This window comes from Bos mutus, chromosome 8 (genome assembly GCF_027580195.1).
Source record: "Bos mutus isolate GX-2022 chromosome 8, NWIPB_WYAK_1.1, whole genome shotgun sequence".
Lineage (NCBI taxonomy): Eukaryota > Metazoa > Chordata > Mammalia > Artiodactyla > Bovidae > Bos > Bos mutus.
This window is the reverse complement of record NC_091624.1, coordinates 2,218,765-2,244,244: the sequence shown is the minus strand read 5'-3', so window position 1 is coordinate 2,244,244 and position 25,480 is coordinate 2,218,765. Positions and strand designations below refer to the sequence as shown.

Genomic DNA, 25,480 nt, shown 5'->3' with positions numbered 1-25,480 from the left:
CTTTCAGCTTCCTTTTCAGGCTTTGTTGCTAAGCATTTGTGCCTTTTCTGTTTCAGTTTTATTTTTATCAATTGGTGGTTTAGTTGCTAAGTCGTGTCTGACTCTTGCAACCCCATGGACTGTTGCCTGCCAGGCTCCTCTGTCCATGGGATTCTCCAGGCAAGAATACTGGAGTGGTTTGCCATTTACTTCTCTAGGGGATCTTCCCAACCCAGGAATCAAACCTGGGTCTCCTGCACTGCAGGCAGATTCTTCAGCAATTGAGCTACAGGGGGTCAAGGAATTTTTATCAATTACACTTGCACAAAGTTTAAAAAGTCAAATAGTTCCACAAGACGAGTGCAAAAAAGAGGGCAGTCCTCTGCTCACCTCTTCCGATTTCTTCTGTTCAAGGCAAGTGCTCTTTCAGCTGTGTGTTGTGGTATCCGACTTACCTGTTTCTAAAGGACACACGGGTTTTGTTATTGCTTTTACAGTTTTAAGCTTCATCTGTTGACTTCCTAACCCTCCCCCACCACATAAAGACACCTATCCTTGGAATTGCATGAAAATATCAAATTTTATATTTCATAAATATGCAACCATGATTCAGAGCTAAGCCGTGCAGTGAGGCGTAATTTGTTTTCACTCATACAATTTACTGATTTTTTTTCTGGAGTCACTGTCCTCTTCTTTTGCGTACTTTTCGGTGTGCTTAACGACTCCACTCTCTTCAGTTGTCTGCACCTCCTTTGCGCAGGCTCAGGTATTCTACCCATTTCGCCTGCTGAGGAAGCAGCTCGGAGCCGCGTCTGAACTGATCGATTCTCGGGCTCCCTCCGCTTGCCTCTCACTGCCATCCTGGAAATCCCCCTGCTCTTCCTGAGCTGCTTCCTACTCTCTGTATCTGCTGTCTTTCTGGTTCTTGGTTTCCTTTCTGTGGGGGACAGAGGGCCTGAATAGGCTCAGGGATAGATCCCTGTTCTTTTCAAGCATGGAAGGCCGGTCTTTCCAGGAGCTGTTTTAATAATGAGAGGGAGAGAGGGGGCCAGAGAGGAAGAGGTAGGCCAGGTATGGGTGATTCCTTAGATCAGAGGAGCAATTTAGACGGCAGCGAGAAGAGGTTCTGAATAAACAGGAGGTCAAGAAAGCAGCAGACTGACGGCTGGGAGCACAGAGAAAAGACAGACACATGTGAGCATCCAGGTCAAGTGCTCCAAAACCCAAGATGAAAGATGAGAAATATACATGAGTACTTGGGTCTGGTTTGGTTTTGGCCGTGCCGTGTGGGATCTTCCCAACCAGGGATCAAACCTGTGCCTCCTGCAGTGGAACCGTGGAGTCTTAGGAACGGCCAGGCAAGTCCCTCATGAGTCCTTTCGTTATGCGTGACTTTAGTTTTCTGATCCTGTGTCATGGTGTGAGGTAAATGTTCTACAAGTGATCCAAGTTAACCCTGGAGGCTTCTAAGTTATCTCTTTGAGGGGCATGGACACATTCAGTGAGAGATTTCAAGCAAGGCCACACATCACTTGTGGAGAGAAGTCCGGTCAGGTGCTGTTGTAACAGATACGAATCACAGCAGCCTTTTTAGGCAGCTTGTTATACTTCCTGCACTGTGTTGAATTACTTTAGACATGTATCTCATTTACTCCTTACAAAGTCCCTGGGAAGTTAGGTGTTTTTAATTTCACTTTACCATACCATTCACATCCTGGAATGTGAAGTCAAGTGGGCCTTAGAAAGCATCACTACGAACAAAGCTAGTGGAGATGATGGAATTCCAGTTGAGCTATTTCAAATCCTGAAAGATGATGCTGTGAAAGTGCTGCACTCAATATGCCAGCAAATTTGGAAAACTCAGCAGTGAACACAGGACTGGAAAAGGTCAGTTTTCATTCCAATCCCAAAGAAAGGCAATGCCAAAGAATGCTCAAACTACCGCACAATTGCACTCATCTTACACACTAGTAAAGTAATGCTCAAAATTCTTCAAGCCAGGCTTCAGCAATATGTGAACCGTGAACTTCCAGATGTTCAAGCTGGTTTTAGAAAAGGCAGAGGAACCAGAGATCAAATTGCCAACATCCAATGGATCATGGAAAAAGCAAGAGAGTTCCAGAGAAACATCTACTTCTGCTTATTGAGTATGCCAAAGCCTTTGACTGTGTGGATCACAATAAACTGTGGAAACTTCTTCAAGAGATGGGAATACCAGCGCACCTGACCTGCCTCTTGAGAAACCTACATGCAGGTTAGGAAGCAACAGTTAGAACTGGACATGGAACAATAGACTGGTTCCAAATAGGAAAAGGAGTACATCAAGGCTGTATACTGTTACCCTGCTTATTTAACTTATATGCAGAGTACATCATGAGAAATGCTGGGCTGGAAGCACAAGCTGGAACCAAGATTGCCGGGAGAAATATCAATAACCTCAGATATGCAGATAAATCACCCTTACGGCAGAAACTGAAGAGGAGCTAAAAAGCCTCTTGATGAAAGTGAAAAAGGAGAGTGAAAAAGTTGGCTTAAAGCTCAACATTCAGAAAATGAAGATCATGGCATCTGATCCCATCACTTCATGGGAAATAGATGGGAAACAGTGGAAACAGTGTCAGACTTTATTTTTTTGGGCTCCAAAATCACTGCAGATGGTGACTGCAGCCATGAAATTAAAAGACACTTACTCCTTGGAAGGAAAGTTATGACCAACCTAGATAGCATATTGAAAAGCAGAGACATTACTTTGCCAACAAAGGTCCGGCTAGTCAAGGCTATGGTTTTTCCAGTGGTCATGTACGGATGTGATAGTTGGACGGTGAAGAAAGCTGAGCGCCGAAGAATTGATGCTTTTGAAGTGTGGTGTTGGAGAAGACTCTTGAGAGTCCCTTGGACTGCAAGGAGATCCAACCAGTCCATCCTAAAGGATATCAGCCCTGGGATTTCTTTGGAAGGACTGATGCTAAAGCTGAAACTCCAGTACTTTGGCCACCTCATGTGAAGAGTTGACTCATTGGAAAAGACTCTGATGCTGGGAGGGATTGGGGGCAGGAGGAGAAGGGGACCACAGAGGATGAGATGGCTGGATGGCATCACCGACTCAACGGACGTGAGTTTGAGTGAACTTCAGGAGTTGGTGATGGACAGGGAGGCCTGGCGTGCTGCAATTCATGGGGTCGCAAAGAGTCGGACACAACTGAGTGACTGAACTGAACTGAATTGAAGTACCATACCAATGAAGTCACTGAAAAAACATTTTTCCAGAGGTCACACAAAATGGAGGACTTGGGCTTCAAAGATAGATCATCTCACTCCAAAGCCCATGTTATAAATCAACTCACTCTTTGACCCTTTGCCTCTGTATAATAATAATTAAAAAATCCTTATTAAAGAAGCTGTTGTGTTTGGAGCACTCCTCAAGACAAACTCCAAACTGGAAAAGCATGGTAGGAGTTCTGAGAATGAAATCTCATATTCTCACAGAGGAAGTCCTCTTAATTCCAGTTGTGGCTATTTATAGCAAAAGACAGTCTCAAGGCTCATTGCCAGGCTCAGGCCTAGGTTTCCAAAGTGAAAGGAATTCCAAACAAGGAATAGATGGGGCACAAAAACTTATCTGACAGCGTCCGGTACTCTCTCAAACACTGCTCCAAGATTCCCTTACTCCAGGCAAAGCTCCGTGTTCTCAACATCCTAGACGATAAACACCCTGAAGGCAGGGCTGTTTCTTTTTTATGTTTATATTTTCAATGTCTAGCACAGTTATCTCCCAGAGAGAGGATATAAAACACTTCTTAGCTTACCTGCTGGATGTATAATTTCTTTACGCATTTGAATCCCTTGTAAGATGAATTTCCAGTTTCAACTCTGTGACTTCTTACTTGTGTGGTCTTTACCTCTCTGAACCTTTGTGTCTTGAATAATCAGACTGGCCTCCCAGGATTGAGGCAATATTGCTCAATAAACACAGATGACAGTTTTCTGTCACTCTCCTATTTTATTCAAGTGTTCTATTTCCACCACAAATAGTGGGAAAAAAATCGGAGAAGGCGATGGCACCCCACTGCAGTACTCTCGCCTGGAAAATCCCATGGACGGAGAGGCCTAGTAAGCTGCAGTCCATGGGGTCGAGAAGAGTCAGACACGACTGAGCGACTTCACTTTCACACATTGGAAAAGGAAATGGCAACCCGCTCCAGTGTTCTTGCCTGGAGAATCCCAGGGACGGCGGAGCCTGGTGGGCTGCTGTCTATGGGGTCACACAGAGTCGGACACGACTGAAGCAACTTAGCAGCACGTAGCAGCAGGCACCTTTTCCCTTCTTGACAAAAACCTCTGAAACTACTTAATTTTCCCCTCACTTTGTGCCTGACTGGCTAGGCCTGGAGAGTCAAAGACCTTCAGGAAGCTCATTTATGAATGAATTATTAATACCAGATGAGTACAGGGGATTTGACTGCCAATCAAGAGGAAGAAGAAATTAAGTGGATTTTCAGAAAACTGGGCTTGGTCTTTCACTTTTCAAAGGCTCAGTTAGAAATAATTTGAGCACACACTCTGGGGAATCAGCACTGTTTCACCCTGAAACTCTTCCCCACCTGGTTATAGCTTTAAAAGATGTATAAAATCACATTCCTTGGAAAGGTGAGGTTTAAACTCCAGGCTGTAATTGAACCCTTAATCATCTACAGTTACTACAAGTCAAGGGGAAAAGAAATCCTCAGTAACTCCCCCCAAATTGTAGGACATTCATTTCCTCCAAGATTCCCATTCATTACCTTGAGGACTGGATCCTCCCTCCTACCTTTATGAGGTTAAAAGACAAATAACAAGTAATAGGTATTTCTGAGATATTCTGGTTGAGATACCTGTTGATATTGCTGGGTAGGGACAATTGTAAAGGTCAGGGACCCCATGATAAGTGGTTGTAAACACTATTTTGCCTGGTTTAGAGTATTTTTTTTTTTTTCCTCTCAAACTCTTTCCTGAAAACTGTGTTAGAATAAATTTTTGACCAAGCAAGGTTTTGAAAATAGATATAAGCCCATACATTAACATTTTTTAATTGAGCATTCCAATTAGGCTTTCTTCCAAGAAACTTGCACACATTTAAAAAAATCTTACTTTTTTTATCTTAAAAGCAAGATATTATCACTATATCAAACTTATAGTTCAGAATAGAGGAAGGAAAAAGTGATCTATACTTTCATTATCTCTAGATGGTGATTATTTTCTGCCTAGCTATATATATATTCAAACAGTCCATTCCGAAGGAGATCAGCCCTGGGATTTCTTTGGAGGGAATGATGCTGAAGCTGAAACTCCAGTACTTTGGCCACCTCATGCAAAGGGTTGACTCACTGGAAAAGACTGATGCTGGGAGGGATTGGGGGCAGGAGGAGAAGGGGCCGACAGAGGATGAGATGGCTGGATGGCATCACTGACTCGATGGACGTGAGTCAGAGTGAACTTCAGGAGTTGGTGATGGACAGGGAGGCCTTGTGTGCTGCGATTCATGGGGTCGTGAAGAGTCGGACATGACTGAGCGACTGAACTGATATATATGTCCTGTAAATTTCTGTCCTGTTTTTTTCTCTTTTCCCCAAAATGATATAGTGGTATATGTAATAATTTAAAATCTGTTTTCCTCCTGTATACTGTGGACATCTTTTCATATCAGGAAATATCCTTTATTATTATTAATATCCTTTCCTTTATTATTATTTATCCTTTATTATCCTTTATTAATATCCTTTATTAAATAAATATCCTTTATTATTAAAAAGATGCAATTAAAAATCCTTTATTATTATAATATTCCATTGTTTCACATGATGAACATTTAGGTTGTGTCCAGTTTTCTCAATTAGAAACTCAGTTGTTTTGAATATACTTGTAGTAAAACTTCTATACATCTTCATAGTGTAAACTAATTTTGCTGAAAAGATGAAATTACACAATTCTTAAATTTCTCTCATTCTGGAGGTATCTTTTATGAATACTAACAATAACATTTATTGAATGCCTATTACATGTCAGCCACAAGCTAACTTCTTATATACATTATTTCTCATATTTATAAAAATCTATAAAGTAGGCATAAAATATTCCTCTCAGAGTACCAAAGTACTAAAGAAAAAGACTTTCTGGGAAGAGACAAATGAAAAAAACAAAACAAAACCATGAAACAAATGAGAGAGAAAAAAGAACAAAACCAACTTGTAGAGCAATTGTTGTTGGGTTGGCTTCCAGACAAGGAGCAAAACAGTCTTTTCAAGATCATAACATGCATAATATCAGAGCACTGCATGCTGATCATGATCCCATATCGCCAATTTCCTTAAGGATGATTAAATTTGTCACTACTAGAAATTATGTGAAATGATCAATTCTGTTTACTATTGTGACTCTGTTCTAAAGTTCAAAAGATACTGGATTTCCTCTTCAAGTAAATACCTTCTGGCGTATATGAAAATCTGACTAAGTCATACACATTACTCACACAGAAAGAAGAGGTGTGGCAGCGAATACTGAAATACCAACATTGAAAGCTGGAGAAGCAAATGGCAACCCACTCCAGTATTCTTGCCTGGAGAATCCCACGGACAGAGGAGCCTAGCAGGCTACAGTCCATGGGGTCGCAAGAGTCGGATATGACTTAGCGACTAAGAGAGAGAGAAGACTGAAAGCATGACTTTTTCCTTTCTCCTTCCCAGAATGCGGTGAAATACTTCGTATCAGAAATTGCCAAGAACAGTGTTGCTTGGATCATGAAAGATAGCCTGGCTAATTTAGTCTCAAAAACATGTTATCTGGTTCTAACAGCAAGTTTTAAGGGGTAACAGTAGGTCAAAATGAAAGGTCTTGGCATTTTTTGAGTTTTTCTTAAAAGCATATTTATTCAGCATACAGGTGTTCTTTTTCGGCCTCACTGGAGATTCAAAGTCAAGGTGTGGCAACTTTTCCTATAAACAGCCAGAGAATAAACACAAGGCTTTATTGGCCATAAAGTCTGTTACAACCAGTGAATACTACGCGAAAAGAAGCCACAAACTACACATACATGAGGAGACAAGGCTGAGTCCCAGGAAAGTGTAATTTATGAACACTAAAATCTGAGTTCTATAATTTTCAGATCTTCCTCTTTTTAAAAAAATGTATAAAAACTATTCTCAGCTTGTGGGGCTGACAAAAGCAGGCGGTCAGCCAGATTTGGTCCATGGGTATACGACCCAGTCCTGTTCTACACCATATTCATCTATTTGAGGAAGAGGAAATCATAAGTTAAATAAGACATTGGCTCTTTCTTCCAACTTTTCAAATAAGGGTATATTTTCCACAGAACCAGTTTCTCTTCCCTTATATTGTTTTGAAACAGGGTCTTTGAAAGATCTGCTAAATAAGAACTCAAGGTGGAAACAAGCAAAGGGCAGATAAAATATGTGAATGTAAATGTGTCTTCAATTAATCAAAATTTTAAATAACTGTGTTTTTCAATCAACTGGGATTTTAGGAGACACAGAAGGGAAGGAAACATAGAAAAGGCAAATACGAGAAATGGAGGAAGGAAGAGAAACAACAAAAGTGCAGGCAGCATCCTATAGAGAGAAAGACGAAAACAGGTAGAGCGGGGAGGAGGCAGATTAGCACAGCAAGGTATCAACAAATGTCTGTTGAGAAAATGATGGCATTTACTCGACTGATGATCGCAACTTGCAATTCACTGGGCAGAAGCTCTGAAAGCAAACAAGAGCACTCTATAATCCATCTTTCAAATGATTATTTTAATTAGGCATGGTTGATGGTTCTTTGAATGCCCGTATCCTAGAACCTCTAGGGAAGAAATTATTCTCTGGGCTGGACTGGCTACAGGCCAGATGGTATCAAGTTAAAATCAGGACCAAAGACTAACCCTCCCTGCCTGTCATAAACCCACACATACTAGACGGAAAGAACCAGTACTGACGGCGCGCTACGCGACCGGAACCATAAAACCTGGAGTTTGTTTACCGTGAGAAGTAAGGAAACAGTCTAGTCCTTTAAGGAATATTTGCAATTAAAAAAAAAAAAGAAATAAAGGGAATGCTGTGCTTAGCCCAAAAAGAATACAGAAATTAATAAGTGTAAGTATTTTATTTCCCAAGCATCTTGAGGATTTTCTGCAGCTTTCCTTCATTTGAGTATTTCTAGCCATAAAAGAGGAGAAAAAATAGGTGAGAGTATCATCAGTAATTTCAAATTTGAACACCTGAGTTTTTAAAAGGACTCCCTCTGCGAATCTATAGCACTTTACCATCTCGAAATACCATTTTTCATGTTTGTAACTATCTTACTCGATGTCTGTCTTTTCCCGACTTTTGGCCTTGTTAAAATAGTACAGCACCGTGGCTTCAGAGTTGGCTCTGCTGCTTATCAGCTGTGTGTTCTCTCCAAGTGTCTTAACTCTGTGCTTTCGTCCAACCATCTAAAGAGAGGGCTAAAAAGAGCCCCTCCTCAGAGGGTCAGTGTGAAGAGTACGTGAGCTGTCACGCAGGGCACCTAGCATACAGCAAGTGCTCAAGCATTTGTTAAGTAAACAGCTGTTGGATGAGCTGTGTGAGTCTACTGTTTTTGTTTTTTTGTTGTTTTGGGGCTGCGCCATGCAGCTTGTGGGATCTTAGTTCCCTGACCAGGAACTGAGCCTGGGCCCTTGAACACTAAGAGCTAGGAGTCCTAATGACTGGACCTCCAGGGCATTTCCAGATTCTGCTGTTCCGTGGGGAAGAGACGAAAAGGCTATTACAGAAGATATATGGAAGTTACATGTGCATATATAGATCCCAGAATACAGTTCATCAATTTTTGGTGGTGAGCAGGTAATAGGAGAGGTAGATAGAAGTAGAAATACAATGTTGTTTTACTCGTGAAACTTATAAACCCGTGTTATTTAAACAACAACCACACACACACACAATTCAGAATCATCCTCTGTCCCAAAGCAGTGGTCATACTGCTTTCCCCAAATGCTTTCTTTCCTTTTCTCTTTTTAAAATCAGCCCTTTACACCCATGAGGTTAGAGAATTCAGGGACGGTATGGACTGAATATGACCCACGTCTGGAAAGATTGATGTTCTTAATTAAATTTAGACTGAGCCTGAAATATATTAAATAGAACAAAACCCTTATACTTCTTCAGTTCTTTTCCCCCTAGCTCTTTCACTTGAACATCTGAAGTGTTAGTTACTCAGTTGTGTTTGACTCTGTGACTCCATGGACTGCAGCCTGCCAGGTCTCTGTCCATGGGATTCTCCAGGCAAGAATACTGGAGTGGATAGCCATTCCCTTTTCCAGGGGATCTTCCCGCCCAGGGATCGATCCTGAGTCTCCTGCATTGCAGGCAGATTCTTTACTGTCTGAGCCACCAGGGAAGAAGCCCTAGACATCTTAAGTGAATGTGAAAAGTGAAAGTCGCTCAGATTCTTTGCGATCCCATGGTCTACACAGCCCATGGAATTCTCTAGGCCAGAATACTGGAGTGGGTAGCCTTTACCTTCCCCAGGGATCTTCTCAACCCAGGGATCAAACCCAGGTCTCCCGCATTGCAGGCAGATTCTTTACCAGCTGAGCCACAAGGGAAGCCCTTTAAAGTATCTATAATTGAGTTTTTCTCATAAAAGTCTTTGGAGGGCAACATCATTTTAAATAAAAAACGGAAAGCAGAAACATAAGGGAACTAGCTCTTAAGGTTCCCAATTCTTCAACTGAAGTTGAGTAGCTAAGCAGTGGCTAAAAGCTTGGGGTTTTGCTGTTAAGAGTTCCATTCTACTGCTAAACTTTCTTATTAGTAAAGTGAGGGAAAGTGAAGTCGCTCAGTCATGTCTGACTCTTTGCGACCCCATGGACTGCAGCCTACCAGGCTCCTCCGTCCATGGGATTTTCCAGGTAAGAATACTGGAGTGGGTTGCCATTGCCTTCTCCAGGGGATCTTCCTGACCCAGGGGTTGAACCCCCACTGTAGGCAGATACTTTACCATCTGAGCCACCAGGGAAGTGAAACGAGGGAAGAGAATAGTTATTATCTCATATGAGAATATATGCAGAGTGCCTGACACTTAGGAAAGTGAAAAGTTTTAAAAGAGTCTGGTGGCTCAGACACTAAAGTGTCTGCCTGCAATGCGGGAGACCTGTGTGCAATCCCTGAGTCAGGAAGATCCTCTGGAGAAGGAAATGGCAACCCACTCCAGTACTCTTGCCTGGAAAATTCCATGGATGGAGGAGCCTGGTGGGCTACAGTCCATGGGGTTGCAAAGAGTCAGACACGACTGAGCAACTTCACTTTCACTAAATGAGGGAAGAGAATAGTTATTATCTCATATTCGAAAATATGTAGAGTGCCTGACACTTAGGAAGTGTTCAGTAAATAGTAGCCATTGTTATGATCAGAACTGTAAGGTAATTATTGACAGTACATAGGAATAAACTTTATATTAACTGAATTACCTTCTGGGACCTGCACACCATACAGAAACATCAAGACTAACAACCTGCTTGGGGATTCTGTCCCTGGAGGAGAAACAGACCACATTTGGGGACATAAGTCAGAGTCCTAAACTTTCTTGGACTTTCACACTTTTTGTCCATAAATTTTAATTTGCTGTATAATTACTAAGCTCTTGTTAACTTTTTAATTCTGTTGTCCCCAATAAATAATATCTTAGTAATTTACATTTTAAAGTTTCAAAAGTACCTTCACAAAAATGTTCTCATTTGATACCCCAAACTTTGGAAGCTAGATAGTACAGAAAGACGACGCTCAACATCTAGATGAGGAACCGACTCTGGAGACTGAGGGACTTCCCCAGGTGACCCAGGTGGTGAGTGATGCTACTGAGGTCTCAGTTCAGATCTTTGAATTTTAGATTCCACCCTCATTTTGCTATCTATACAGTCTTACCACCCATGCATGTTTACAACTAGGCAAGGCTGGTATCTGATTTTCATTGTCTGATATTTTAGGACAGACCTGTTATTGCCAGTAACTTCAAGGCTAATCTACTGAAATGTCAGGGCAAATGTTTGGGGTTCAGGTGTCTTTACAAGTCTCAGAGTATAGACCAAGGTCCAAAAAGAACGGAAGGATGATGTGTGTCAACAGAGACCTGACACACACTTCCTTCTTTCTACTGTGCCTCTAACTGCTCTTCCCACACTTTCATAAGCAAAGGAGATTCCTTATTAAGTACAATGTATTACTTTGACAATTATAATCCCTTTATCGATAACATAAACCCAGAGAGTCTATCTGTAATGAGGACATGTATGAGGAACAAGTCCACACCCTAAAATCAATCATTTTGAGTTGTAACAAACTTAATAAGACAAACTGTAAACAGAAAATGTCTCCATTAATGTAAACTTTATCTCATTCCTTCCTCTTTCTTTCAACAAATATTTTTGCAAACCTACTAGGCACTTGATTCTGAACTTGCTACAGTGATCAAGGACACAATCCTCTGCTTTCAGAAGCTCTCCTGGTCTAACAAAGGTGATTATAATTTATATTTACAGACTGTGTAATAAATATTATGATAGAGGCTGGCACAGACTGTCAGGCAGAAACAGAGAAGAGGGGCTCACTTTTTCTGGTTACAATAGTTTTCAGCAAAGTGTTTTCTGACATTTTCTTACAAAACAGACTTTGAATCCAATCTTTATCATATTTATCAACATTAAAAATTTTTTTTCTTCAAAGTTGACCAGGTGATCAATGACTTCGTCTTTTACAGTGTGCAAGTTACACCATGAGGTGGGTCCAATAACCTATTTAATTATGAAAAATGACATAAATGCCAACTTCTGCAGACTTGTCATCGCTTGAGTTAATCTATGACCACTGATGGATTTAACTCAGATTAATTATTAAATAAGTTACAAAGTACTCCCCATCTGATCGACTGTAACAACTGAAATAAACAAAGCAGTCCCCTGATTCTGCTTATTTTCAGGCATTCTCCCAAAGGGATTTATTCTGTTGACATGACTCTTAATTATAATCATGCATTTCTTTGTAACCCACCTGCATTATTTCATTACAAAGTGAACGCACTGGTTTTAAAGAAAAACTAGTCTTGACTGAGGGTTTGGTCATATTTATGTTCCTAAGACTAATTATCAGCAAAATCATAATGGGACAGTTTAGTCTTTTATATTCCACTGCTTCTCTCTGGAGCAGCCCTCTGGAGTTGTCTTATCCAGGGTTCTTGACTGAAGCTAGATTCCTTTGCGGTCTCTCAGCGTCTACTGATGCTTGACAAGTTCCTCCTTCTGAGTATGCATTTCAGAGACAGCCCTAGGGCTTCCCTGATGGCTCAGACAGTAAAGAATCTGCCTGCAATGCAGGAAACCTGGGTTAAATCCCTGGTTCTGGACGCTCAATCCCGGGTTGGGAAGATCTCCTGGAGTAAGAGAATGACTACTCCAGTATTCTTGCCTGGAGAATTCCATGGACAAAGAAGCCTAGTAGGCTACAGCCCATAGGGTTGCAAAGAGTACCACATGAATGGTGACTAACACCTTCACTTTCTGCAAACAGCTCTAGGATGGGGAAAATGATTTGCAAAGTCAGTTCAAGGCTGAACCTAGTTCACAGGTGTGGGTGATTTTCCCACTCTGAGCTTCAGTTTCCTGGCTGTAAAGGGATAGAGAATGACATTCTCCTTGTGGAGCTGTTAGAGGACTGCACTGGATAATGCTTTTAAAGTATCTGGGCTGTTTGGCATATGGCAAGCACTCGGTGAATTCTATTTAATAAATTCTCGTATTGGCTTTCCTATCAGTGTCACATCTCTAAGTCTTACATTTTTTTTAAAAAAGTGACAGAGCCCAGGCAAAATTTTGTTTATATGTATGATTTTCAGAGGAAAAGGTGCACAGTTTTCATTAGATTCTTAAAGACTGCTGTCTAAAAAGTAGTGAAGTGCAGAATCAAGAAAAAGAACTTAAAGAGTGAATGCTGTTCTGTGAGCACGAAAAACAAATCACATTAAGCCAAAAGATCATGTTTATTCCCAAAGAACTTCCACAGATTTCCTACCAGAGTGTCACCAAACTTCTAACATTGTCCTCATGGTCCTCTATTTTCCCACTGGGATTTCAGGGTGAAGAGGAAAGGATCCTGCCCACCTTCCCTTCCAGAAAAAGACAACTGACTATCAGAGAGGCAGACTGCACAATTTTTGGCAAGTTTTAGGATCAGCCAACAATCCGGACTTAAAATCTGACTCCATTTCTTATAAACTGTGTGACAAAGTAATTCAGCCTCTTGAGTATCAGATTCTTCAAGAATATCCTCTCTACTACACTCCTGATTTGGGAAAATAACTCTCCAAGGTACAAAAAAGCGACAATTTAAGATTTCTATAATTCTTCTGATGTTCCTGGAATGGAACTAAAGACAAAGATTGCTGGAAAAGGAAATGGGGACATGTTAGATCAGTCTGTTAGATGACAAGGCTGTCATCACCAACAATCAGAATTGACGAGTCCAGTGCAGCGGTCCCCAACATTTTTCGCACCAAGGACCAGTTTCCCGGAAGACAGTTTTTCCACCGTGGAGGCGGGGGTAGGGTGGACGGGATGACTCCAGTGCATTACCTTTACTGTACGCTTTATTTCTATTATCCTTACATCAGCTCCACCTCAGATCATCAGGCATTAAATCCCAGAGTCTGGGGACCCTTGCAGTACAGTGTTCTTTGTGGGGTGCCGGAAAAGCCCACCCAGCCCCCTAAATTTTTCACTGTGTCATTCTGTCTGAAATTCTGTCCTTAGAAAGAATTCCTTTGGATCACTAAGAACCCCTGGGAGGGAACCAGTACTCCCGAGAGGTTTACAGCATCTCTTTATGAACCACCCCCATCTCCCCCAAGGAGATAGCCCCCTCAAGAGTGCTAGTGCCTTCACAGGGGAACAAATTGAGTCACACAATTTCTGTCTTCAAGACTGGGAAGGCCCTGGTAGGGTGGGGAACTCACAATTCCTAGTGAGGGCCAAAAGCCAGGATGCCGATGTTCCTAGAACAAAGGAAGTTAAGTGGAGGGGCCAGAGTGAGGCGGAACGTGAAGCTGGAAAGAGATACAGGAAGGATGCCAACACGAGCCTACTTCCGCAACTGTGTAGGGAACCTATGGCGAAACCGCACGGGTCTGTTGCGGGGTTTAGTAAGACAAACTGGCCAGGGTGGGAACCAGAAAGAGTTCTTTGTAGCTCGGGAGGACCCGGGCTTACTCTGAGGGTGGGCGAGAGCGGGGTGGCGGAGCTGTCTTCGGATGGGGCTGGAGGGGAGTGGGGCGAAGACGCCGACTTCCCCCGCGCCCCGGGCGTGGCGGGCAGGTTTGAGCCCCGACTCCACCAGCCGCTGCCGCCAGTCACTCGTGCACGCCACGAGATAACGAGGGGAAAGAGCTGGCACAGGGCCTGGCATCTGGCAGCCGCTGGATAACGCGAGTCCCTGCTCTGGCTGTGGGCACCGGAGACACGCCCTCGATGCCGCGTCCCGGCTGTGCGGGGCACTGGGCGTGCATTCTGCACCCTAACATCCCTACAACTTTCCCCCCAGCCTGGGAAGTAGGGCTCGTCATTCTCCGCGTACAACGGGCAGAAACGTCGGTAGTGAGCAACGGTCACTCAGCTATGGAACCTCGGAGACATTCCTGGGGCCTTTGGGCTGGGGCTCTTCCCGAAAGGAGGTGAAGGGGACGGCGGGCGACCCCACCGGGCCTCGCCAGGGGCACGGGGCTCACCCTTGAAGGAGTCAGGAAGCCGCCGAGCTTGGGTGTCCACTGCTGGCCGCTTGTCAGACATGCTGCCTGAACCAGAGTCGCTACTCTCGCGTAGAAGTCGCCAGAGCCCGAGGTGGAACTGCGAAGAATGCCCGGAGACGACCCGGGAGCCCCTAGACACAGGCAGCAGTCCCGCCCCCTCTCCGCGGTCCAGCCAATCGCCGCCCAGGGCCGGGGAGGACACGCCCCCCCCAGCCGCCGCCCTCCCCTCCCGCGCGGCCTCTTCTCCCGCCCTCCCAGCTAGCCAAGGGCTGAGGGGCGTGGCCTGAGGGGCGAGGCGCTCCTGAGGCGGGGGTCCGGGCCGGGGCAGCACCGGAAGGAGGGGCGTCGCCCGAATTGAAGGGCGGAGGCCACCGGGGTGGGAGCGCCGGCTGAGGAGATACGGGAAGGGGCTGAGAAGATACGGGAAGGGGCTGAGAGGATGGCCTGAGGGAAGGCTATGGAGAAAGACTCTGAAACGGCTCCCTTCTGGGCAAACGAGTTGGAAGAAGATGGTGCCTTCCTTGGGCGGGTAGGGTCCAGGTGAAGGGAGGAAGCAGAGGGGCACGCGTGTGCCCAGAGTGAGGGCACCAAAGCCAGCCCTAGACAGGGAGCCCCCGTGGTGTGAGGGGAAGAAAGCGGTGCGACCAGCCTCGAGCCCAAAGGAGTGAATTCGAATGAGGTGCCCTTTATTGAAATAAAGTCCTCTCCCTGCCGTAGTCGGGCAGGGTACTCCTTGCTGGGGACCGAGCACGCCAGGGGAGACACGGGGCCCGCCCTCCGGGAGTTGTTACAGGTAACCGGCAAGTAAACAAAGCAGATCGTTACGCGTGGCCACGGGCGCGCGCAGTGAAGGGTTCGGGGAACTCAGAAAGCCCCGAGAGTAGCCACTCTAGATACCGGGCCAAGGGAAAGCCTCTGTAAGGAGGCGGCATTGAGGTGTGACCTGAGAGATGAGAAGGAGCCAGCCTTGGGAAGGAGGACAGGCGGGGTGGGAGGTCGGTGAGGGAATCCCAGGCAGAGAGAAAAGCACTAGCGAGAGTATTCCCCACCTCCAGCTTTCTGCTGGGTGGTGGCTGAAACCTCACGGTGGAAAACCAGGCTGTTTATTCTGGATGCTTTGTCCGGATGCAAGCCTTCAAAGTATGGCGAGGTGCACGAGCAGATGCCCTTTAAAAACATTTCATCTGGAAATAAATACAGATTCTCCGCAAGTTGCAAAGACAGTAGCGAGAGCTTATGTGTCCACTCTGTCTAGTTTCCTCTCATAGTTAAATCTTAGGTGTAGTATCAAAGCTAGGAAATCGACAGTGGCACGCCAAGTATGCATCCTTCTGTGTCATTTTACCTCAGGCCTAGTTTTGTATAACGACCGTTACAGTCAAGCTGCAGGGCTGTTCCATCGGCTTGGCCTTAGAATATCCAACAGTGTGGTGTCTGGGTGGTTGATATGGTAGGCGTTCTAGTTTTAGCTCTGGAGCCCTGTGGTTGTCAGCGTAGACAGTGGAGCACACACAATTGTAAGGGTGTTGAGTGGCAGATCATGGTTGCTTTAGGGTGCAGGCAGTAGAGTATGGCACAAGCCTAAGGCAGAACTCTCAAGTTTATCTCCAGTCACGTCGGGAAAGAACTGTTTATATTCGTGGGAGTGGAGTACTGCTTGTGAAGTGGCTTGGTTTTTAAGTCTTCTGGAGAAGAAGAAGAAGGAGGGGAGTATGGCAGTTTAAGGCTCCTTTCCCTCTGAATCATCCTTGGGAAAGTCCACAGCTTCATATTTTCCATTCTGCAACAAATGAGCCCCAGAGGCATGAACTTCCTGTTTATGCCATGGTTCCCAGGAATAAGGAGTGAATGCACAAGCAGCTAATTAAAACCTTTAATAAGGGAGGGCTTGATTACAAATTGTATATGGTGGGAAAGTAGCTTTCATTTTTGCTGGAAAGGGAAATATTTCGGAATGGATTTCATGTTTGTACTACTACTCCTGCTGCCTTGATTCAAATCTCAAGGCAATCCCAGCAGCATCACTTCTGGAGAATTAGAAAAGCGGCTTCTCCCTTTGGGACGAAGACTTCGATAAACATGTGTTGGCCCTGGCTTCAGATTGCATCAGTATGGGAGCTAATTCCAGGCCCCAAACTGAGAACAAGTTTTGACTTGATTTTTAAATTACTTTCAAAGTAGATGGGAATTTCCAGATTTAAGAGTTTAAAATGCTCAATTTTATTTGCCCATGAAGCTATTGTATTCTGGCTTTCTCATGCATATTCTATATAAATTTATTGATTAAACATAAATAGGACTTTCTGGTGGTCCGGTGGTCACCTGCCAATGCAGGGGATGAGGGTTTGATCCCTAATCTGGAAAGATTCCACAGGGCGTGGAGCAACTGAACCCGTGAGCCCCAACTACTGAAGTCTCGGTCTAGAGCCCGAACACCTCAATGAAGAGTAGCTCACGCTTGCTGCAGCTAGAGAAAGCCTGCGTGCAGCAGCCAAAAATTAACGAATAAAATTTAGAACATACTTTAAAAATAAATACTGTTGTATCATCCTCTCTCTTTGAAGGAATTTCAGTAATGATTTGGGCTCCCTGGTGGTTCAGACAGTAAAGAATCCACCTGCGATTCGGGAGACCTGGATTCCATCCCTGGGTTGGGAAGATCCCCTGGAGAAGGGCTTTGCAACCCATTCCAGTATTCTTGCCTGGAGAATCCACATGGACAGAGGAGCCTGGCAGGCTACCGTCCAGGGGGTCACAGAGTTGGACACGACTAAGTGATTTTCACTTCAGTAACGATTAGAAGAATGTTTTTTTTAGAACTTTATGCTCTAAAAACTGAGACTTATTATATAAAATTACAAATTGAAAAGAGAAAGAATTATTTATAGTATTATTGCCTCTAACAGAACTATTATCATTTTGGTGAATTTTTCCTCCAGCTGTTATTTAAAGGATATGCTGTGCTATGCTTAGTTGCTCAGTCTTTTCTGACTCTGCAAACTCATGGACTGTTGCCCACCAGGCACCTCTGTCCATGGTGATTCTCCAGGCAAGAATACTGGAGTGGATTGCCGTGCCCTCCTCCAGGGGATTTTCCCAACCTAGGGATCAAACCCAGCTCTCCCAAATTGCAGGGGGATTCTTTACCATCTGAACCACCAGGGAAGCCCTATTTAAAGGATATTTGCATATAATTTAAAATCAAAGTATTCATTCCATATTTCTTTTATTTTGCTGTTATTTTCCTAGCATCTTTAGGGTACCAAATTAAGTATCGATTGATGATAATAGTGATGACATTAAGATGTGGATATGGGTTTAAGACAGACATGCACCGTGACTTTGTAACTGAATATGTAAGAAGGCAATTTAATTAGTGTTTTTTCTGTGTCCACCTAAAAAGCACTTGAAGAACAGCAGAGAAAAGTCGTATTTACTTTTCCTTTAAATTATGATTCCAGACTGTACACAATGCCTGTGGTGAAATCAGCTAACCAAATGCTTATGTGAGAACAGCATTACCAGCAAGCTGTATCTATGGAATTTTCCCCAGGAGGGGTCTAACAAGGTTGATCTGTTTCTCTTTGTGGACTAATTCACATTTATTATATTACAGTAGTATTTTTGTCTTCTTGACTCTTCTGTTCTTCAGGAAATTACTCCAGGAACTAAATCATAACAGGAGTTTCACCAGAGGACTTATTGTATATGGGCTATGGCAGCAGACCAATTACACCACAGTACTTGGTAAGAGCACTGGGTGTTCATGTTCTCGGATCTTATGAAAATAGAAAACATCATTGGTATTTAGTAGAGTCATCTACGGCAAGAATTTTATTAATCTGCTTTATTCACAAAGCAGATATTTATCAAACACCTATTATGTGCCAGGCATTGTTCTAGGTGCTTGGAATATAACACTGAACAAAAAAGACAAAAATGCTTGCCTGCACGGCGCTCACTTTCTGGTATTCCTTTCCACATGTATTAGTTTGCTCTGTGTGTGTACTCAGTCGGATCCTACTCTTTGCAGCCCCCTTGACTACACCCTGCCAGGTTCCTCTCTCCCTGGAATTCTCCAGGCAAGAATACTGGAGTGGGTTGCCATTTCCTCCTGCAGGGGATCTTCCCGACCAAGGGACTGAACCCAAGTCTCTTGCGTCTCCTGCATTAGCAGGTAGATTCTTTACCACTAGTGCCATCGGGGAAGCCTGTATTAGTTTGCTGCGGTTTACATAGTAAAGTACAATGGACTGGATGGCTAAAACATCAGAATTTTATTTTTCTTACATTTCTGCAAGTGAGAAGTCTAAGACCAAGGTTCGGCAAAGTTGGTTTCTTCTCAGGAGCCTGAGGGAAGCGTCTGTTCCAGGTCTCTATTCTTGATTTGTAGATCATTTTCTTTTTCTTGTGTTTTCATGTTGTCTTCTCTGCATACTTCTGTGTCCAAATCCCCTCTTCCTATAAGGACACCAGTCATATTGGATTAGAGCCTAGCCTAATGACCTCATTTTAACTTAATTACCTCTTTAAAGACCCTACCTGCAAATATAGTCACATTCTAAGGTGCTGGGGGTTAGGATTTCAACATACAACTTTTGGGGGAACCCAGTTCAGCTTCTAATAGCACATATGACTGTGGTATATCCAAATATTTCTCTTGTTTTCTCATATCCATATCTCTGAGGTATTCGAAATCATTTATGTTCAAGTGTACCACGTAACAAAATGTACCAGGTAACCTACTTGTGAGTGATTTTTTTCTAAACAGGATTTATTTTTATTAAATACTAAATGGAAAGTTCTTGGTTAGGAAGGATTACTCTGCTAGGAATGTTGCTCCATCTAGTGACTGCTATATTCAACTACTTTTGTCAAAGTTATAAAAATGAAAAACGGAGAATTATGTTGGAGAAGGGGTTCTCTTTTCAATAGGTTATTATTCACAAGGCACTATGGAGTCGTGGTAAAAAAAATATTTCTTTCCACCATTGTATGTGGAAGGAAAGAGAGGTCTATATAATGACACTATTTTTAGTAACTCTAGTAATATTAGTATCATCATTTACTATCACTACCAATTACTATTTATTTTTTTATCCCCCGAGGAAACCAAGACTGGGTTTACTCCCTTGGCCGAGATCTCACAAATTATAAGTAGTGTTTCCCTCAAGTCTGTATGACTCCAGAGTTTAAGCTCCTAATCGTTCAGAATAAATAAGAGAAACAGAAAGACTCAAACATTTCATAATACAGCCTTGACAAATGACGCATCTAAGCATGCGTCCAAATGAGTACTCATGTTTGCCTTCAGTCTTGGTATGTACTTAATCTTTATCTTGAAATGATGCTTTATTGTTCAGTTTTGCAGTCATTGATGTGTCAAATGTGTCTGTTTTAGGTAATGTTTATAAAGGACACAATCTACAACCAGGTCAGTATCATATAGCTTATTGTATACCTTGAATTACATGGAACAATAACTATTTAAAAGCTTGGCATTTTTGGTAGTTTTAAAGAATAGTTTTTGTTTCTGTATTATACAAGTTGAATGGGACAGCTAAACTGCCTGGAGACATCAAGAACAGCTTCTGCAGAAAGGTGAGTTTAGTAAGACAAATACAAGTTAGAAAAGGATGCTTTTGGAATACAGAGGATGCCTCTGTAAATGCATGTTGGTATGTCAGAGCTTGATATTTGGGGGGAAATGTATGTAATCAGATATGTGGGAATTGAAAGTGATAAGAAATGACAATGGACTAAAAAGCATATGCCAAACTTAGAAGGTAATTATGAAGCTGTAAGTTATGAAGGATCTTAACAAGAGGGATGGAATGAACCCCTCTTATCAAAAGATCATGTAACAGACAATCTGAATAGGCCTTTATCTATTAAAGTAAATAAGTAATAACCTTCTGAAACAGACAGTACTGGGCCCAGATGTGGTCACTGGTGATTTCTACCAAACATTTAAGAAAGAAATTATACCAGTTCTTTACAATCTCTTCTATAAAATAGAAACAGAAGGAATACTTCCTAACTCATTCTATGAGACCAGCATTACTCTGATACCAAAATCAGACAAAGACATTATATAAAAGAAAACTATAGACCAATGTTGCTCATGAAGATAGGTACAAAAGTTCTCAACAAAATGTAAGCAAATGTAATCCAACAACATATAAAAAGAATTATATGCAGTTACATATGAAATGGTTCAGCATTTGAAAATCAGTCAGTATAATCTATCACATCAACAGGACAAAGAAAAGTCACATGATCCTATCAACAGATGCAGAAAAAGCATTTGACAGAATCCAATACTCATCATAAGAACTGAATAAATAGAAAGGAATAGAGAAAGCTTTCTCAACTTGATAAAGAACATGTACAGAAAAGTTACAGTGACCGTCATACTTAACAGTGAGACAGTAGGAGCTTTCCCATTAACATCAGGAGCAAGGCAACTCCTTTTCAACATCATACTGAAGTCCTGAAAGTGAAAGTGATCGTCGCTCAGTTGTGTCCGACTCTGCGACTCCATGGACTATAGCCCGTCGGGCTCCTGTGTCCGTGGGATTCTCCAAGCAAGAACACTGGGGTGGGTTGCCATGCTCTTCTCCAGGGGATCTTCCTGACCCAGGCGTCAAACGCAGGTCTCCCACGTTGCAGGCAGATTCTTTACCACTTGAGCCGCCTAGGAAACTCCTAACTAATGAAAAAGAGGAAGTGAAAAGTATACAGATTTGGAAGGGAGAAAATAAAATTGTCTTTGCAGAAGACATGATTGTCTGTGTAGAAAGTATATACTCTTACAACGTTACATAAGGAAGCAAAAGAAATGAGGAAGTTAAAGAAAGGGCCCAGAATAAATAGTTTCACATTTAATAATGGTGTTTTCTTATGTAGTCAACAATTAATATGTGAATATAAGGTTATTGAATGATCCCAACTTATCATTTGTGGCTAGTTGACTCATTGGAAAAGACTCTGATGCTGGGAGGGATTGGGGGCAGGAGGAGAAGGGGACGACAGAGGATGAGATGGCTGGATGGCATCCCTGACTCGATGGACGTGTCTCAGTGAACTCCGGGAGTTGGTGTTGGACAGGGAGGCCTGGCGTGCTGCGATTCATGGGGTCGCAAAGAGTCGGACACGACCGAGCAACTGATCTGATCTGAGCATAAAATATCTTCTCACCATTCTTGAAACCTTTTTTCTTGGACTTTAAAGCATAATGGCTTGGGACTTCCCTGGTGGTCCAGTGGCTAAGATTCCATGCTCCCAGTGCAAGGGGCCTAGGTCCAATCCCTGCTCAGGGAACCGGATCCCACGTGCTGCAACTGGAACCTGGCACAACCAAAGAAAATAAATAAATATTAAATAATAATAATAATGGTTTGAAGTTACTGGATACATCATTGGAAATTTTATGGGTGCTATTTGTACACTGTATCTTTATTTTAAAAAACCTTTATTTAAGGAAGTTAGCAATAATTTCCATATCAGCCATTAAGGAACGCAAGCATAGTAATGTAGGATTTGATTATTGTGCCTGTGCTGCCTGTCTTTTTACAGTACAGCATTCCCATAGGTCATGACAAGTGTTCACTAACGTTACCTTTTATTGCATATTGACTAATCTCCATTTATAGAATAGGCACAAATGAGTGACATTTTAGCTACTGAAAAATACTAGCTGCTGCTGCTAAGTCGCTTCATTCGTGTCCGACTCTATGCGACCCCATAGACGGCAGCCCACCAGGCTCCCCTGTCCCTGGGATTCTCCAGGCAAGAACACTGGAGTGGGTTGCCATGTCCTTTTCCAATGCATGAAAGTGAAGACTGAAAGTGAAGTCACTCAGTCATGTCCGACTCTACCATGTCTTAAATGCTTACTGTATGCCAGGAATGATAGTATCTCCTTTAATCCTCATAAACACCTTGCCTGGTAGTTTTCAACCTCATCCTAAGTTGAGGAAGCTGAGATGGAAACTAATCTGGTTGGAGTCGCTCTGGGAGACAGCGTAGAGGAGTCGTGAAGACCACGGGCGCTGTGGCCCCCCTGCCTGGGTTAGAGTCCTCGTTCCACCATCTCATAGCTCTCTGACCTTGGGCAAGTTATTTAACACCCTAAACTTCATTTTCCTCATCTTCAAAATGGAAGAGTAAGCGAGATGACCCACGTAAAGTGCTCAGCACAATGCCTGGCACGTAGTAAGCAGCTTCGCATGTGTTAGTGGTTGCTGAAAGTAATTGTATATTATATAGACTTTATATACTAATTTTTATTATTACAATAAGCAAGCAACACCACAGATTTAAACTTAGGTCACTCTGACGCTAAAGCTCCCCCATTTCCCTCTAATCAGCACCATCTCTGTAAGTTTTTAGTCATTGTTGAAGACAGAACCGATTCTCTTTAAATTGCTTAGACTCTGAAAGAAGATGTGCCAGTTTATAAGTTAGGACAGAGTAGATTATGTTGCATTAACGAGCATTGGAAAGGACCCTGATGCTGGGAAAGATTGAAGGCGGGACAAGGTGATGACAGAGGATGAGATGGTTGGGTAGCATCACTGACTCAGTTTTGAGCAAATTCTGAGAGGTGGACAGGGAAGGACAGGGAAGCCTGGCATGCTGCAGTCTGTGGGGTCTCAGAGTCAGACATGACTGAGGAACTGAACAACAGCAGCAATGAACAGCTTTCATATTTCCATGATTTTTCACTAAAGTCTTTATTTCTTACTCCTGGGATGACAGAGGCTTTTCATCACAGTCAGCCAGGGATCTCAGCTGATGGAAGCTCCACCTTGACATGTGCTTCCACCATCACAAGGGAAGGGAAAGGGGGTGCCGTGGCTTGTGCACTGTCTCTTGAAGCTTCTGCTTGAAAGGGACACGTGCACTGCTGTTTATGTTTCATGGACGGAAGCCAGTAACTTAGCCAGGTCCAACTTCAGACAAGCAGGGAAAAGTGTGGTTCTCTGGGTTTAGGAAAGAGAGAATTAGACATCAGTGAGCAGCATTAAATGACTACTGAATTTTTTTTTTAGTTTCCTAAGTTGATATTTATATTTTCAATTTCTAAATCTGCCCCCACCCTTTCTTATGTATATAGGTCTTCCTTGACTTGTGATGGAGTTGTGTCCCAATGAACCTAAGTTGAAATCGTAAGTTGAAAATATTGTAAGTCAAAAATGCATTTAGTGCACTAGCCCACGGAACATCATAGCATAGCCTAGCCTACCTCAAGCGTGCTCAGAACACTTACATTAGCCTACTATTGGGCTGAGTCATGTCACGCAAAGCCTGTTTATAATGTAGTGTTGTGTCTCATGCAGTTTATTGACTTATGTATTGACAGTGAAAAACAGTACAGTTGTGTGGGCACAGAATGGTTGGAAGTGTATCTGTTGTTTCCCCCTTGTGATTGTGTGGCTTACTAGGAACTGTGGCTCCCCAGCATCAAGAGAGAATGCCATTGCTAGCCTAAGAAAAGGTCAAAATTCACAATTCAAGGTACAGTTTCTTCTGAAGGTGTATCCCTTTCGCACCATTGTAAAGTCAAAGTCCTAAGTTGAACCATTGCAAGTCAGGGATCATTTGTATAGATTCTTCAGGAAAAAAGCCTAAATATGGTTTCAGAGAAACACTTCTCTTTCAGAGAGGTTATATCAGAATTGTCTGGAGACTTTTTCAAGATCATGTGCCCAGACCCCACCCAAGAAATGGAAATTTCTTAAGGTCAAGCTCTAGGTGTGTATCTTTTGAAAAAGCTCCCCAGATGGTTCTAGTTTTCTGTCTGTTGTGACTATGCAATTGTAAACTCATACTTGTTTTCAAGGATTACGTGTAAGACAAATGGGGAGAAACAGCTGAAAGGGTGAGCAAGAGGAAGGTATCTCTGCAGAAATTACAACCTGGGTGTAGCAGAGTTCTCGGCTCAAGCTGAAGCCTTGCTTACCTCACAAGTCAGTGTATTTGACTTGTGGCATGCCTAGGTGACTTCAGGTTTCCATTTATAAAAAGGATCACCAATCCTCATGAGAAAGACCTCACTTTAAGTTTAGGAGCGGCTGCGCAGCGCAGAAGCAGCCAATAGGAGCTACCCCACGTCCAAGGTTAGGGATGGCGGCTGAGAGGAGCTACCCCACGTCCAAGGTCAGGGGCGGCGGCCGAGAGGAGCTACTGCACGTCCAAGGTCAGGGGTGACGGCCTAGAGGAGCTACCCCAAGTCCAAAGTCAGGGGTGGCAGCTGAGAGGACCTATCCCATGTCCAAGGTCGGGGCAGTGGCCAAGAGGAGCTACCCCACATCCAAGGTCAGGAGCAGTGGCTGCGCTTTGCTGGAGCAGCTGTGAAGAGATACCCCAAGTCCAAGGTAAGAGAAACCCAAGTAAGACGGCAGGCACTGAGAGAGGGCATCAGAGGGCAAACAGATGGAAACCACAATCACAGAAAAGTAGCCAATCTGATCACGTGGCCCACAGCTTGTCTAATTCAATGAAACTAAGCCATTCTGTGTGGGGCCACCCAAGACGAATGGGTCATGGTGGAGAGGTCTGACAGAATGTGGTCCACTGGAGATGCGAATGGCAAACCACTTCAGTATTCTTGCCTTGAGAACCCCATGAACCCCTATGAAAAGGAAAAAATATAGGATGCTTAAAGATGAACTCCCCAGGTTGGTAGGTA

At 43.2% G+C, this 25,480-nt stretch overlaps 1 protein-coding gene and 1 long non-coding RNA gene across 2 annotated transcripts in view; one reads left to right on the top strand and one right to left on the bottom strand.

The window, feature by feature from the left end:
• STOM (stomatin) overlaps window positions 1–14,922 on the bottom strand; it is a 33,667-nt gene extending 18,745 nt beyond the window's left edge. Inside the window, exon 1 of the mRNA XM_005889492.3 lies at window positions 14,764–14,922. Within this exon, the coding sequence (XP_005889554.1) occupies window positions 14,764–14,824 (61 nt within the window). The 5' untranslated portion in view covers window positions 14,825–14,922. The remainder of the gene's footprint in view (window positions 1–14,763) is intronic.
• A 232-nt stretch (window positions 14,923–15,154) lies between these two features.
• On the top strand, window positions 15,155–24,952 carry LOC138988947 (uncharacterized). The gene is made up of 4 exons (XR_011465217.1): window positions 15,155–15,577; window positions 18,437–18,531; window positions 20,186–20,218; window positions 23,906–24,952. It is a non-coding gene; the product is annotated as an uncharacterized lncRNA (long non-coding RNA).
• Window positions 24,953–25,480: the final 528 nt, after the last annotated feature.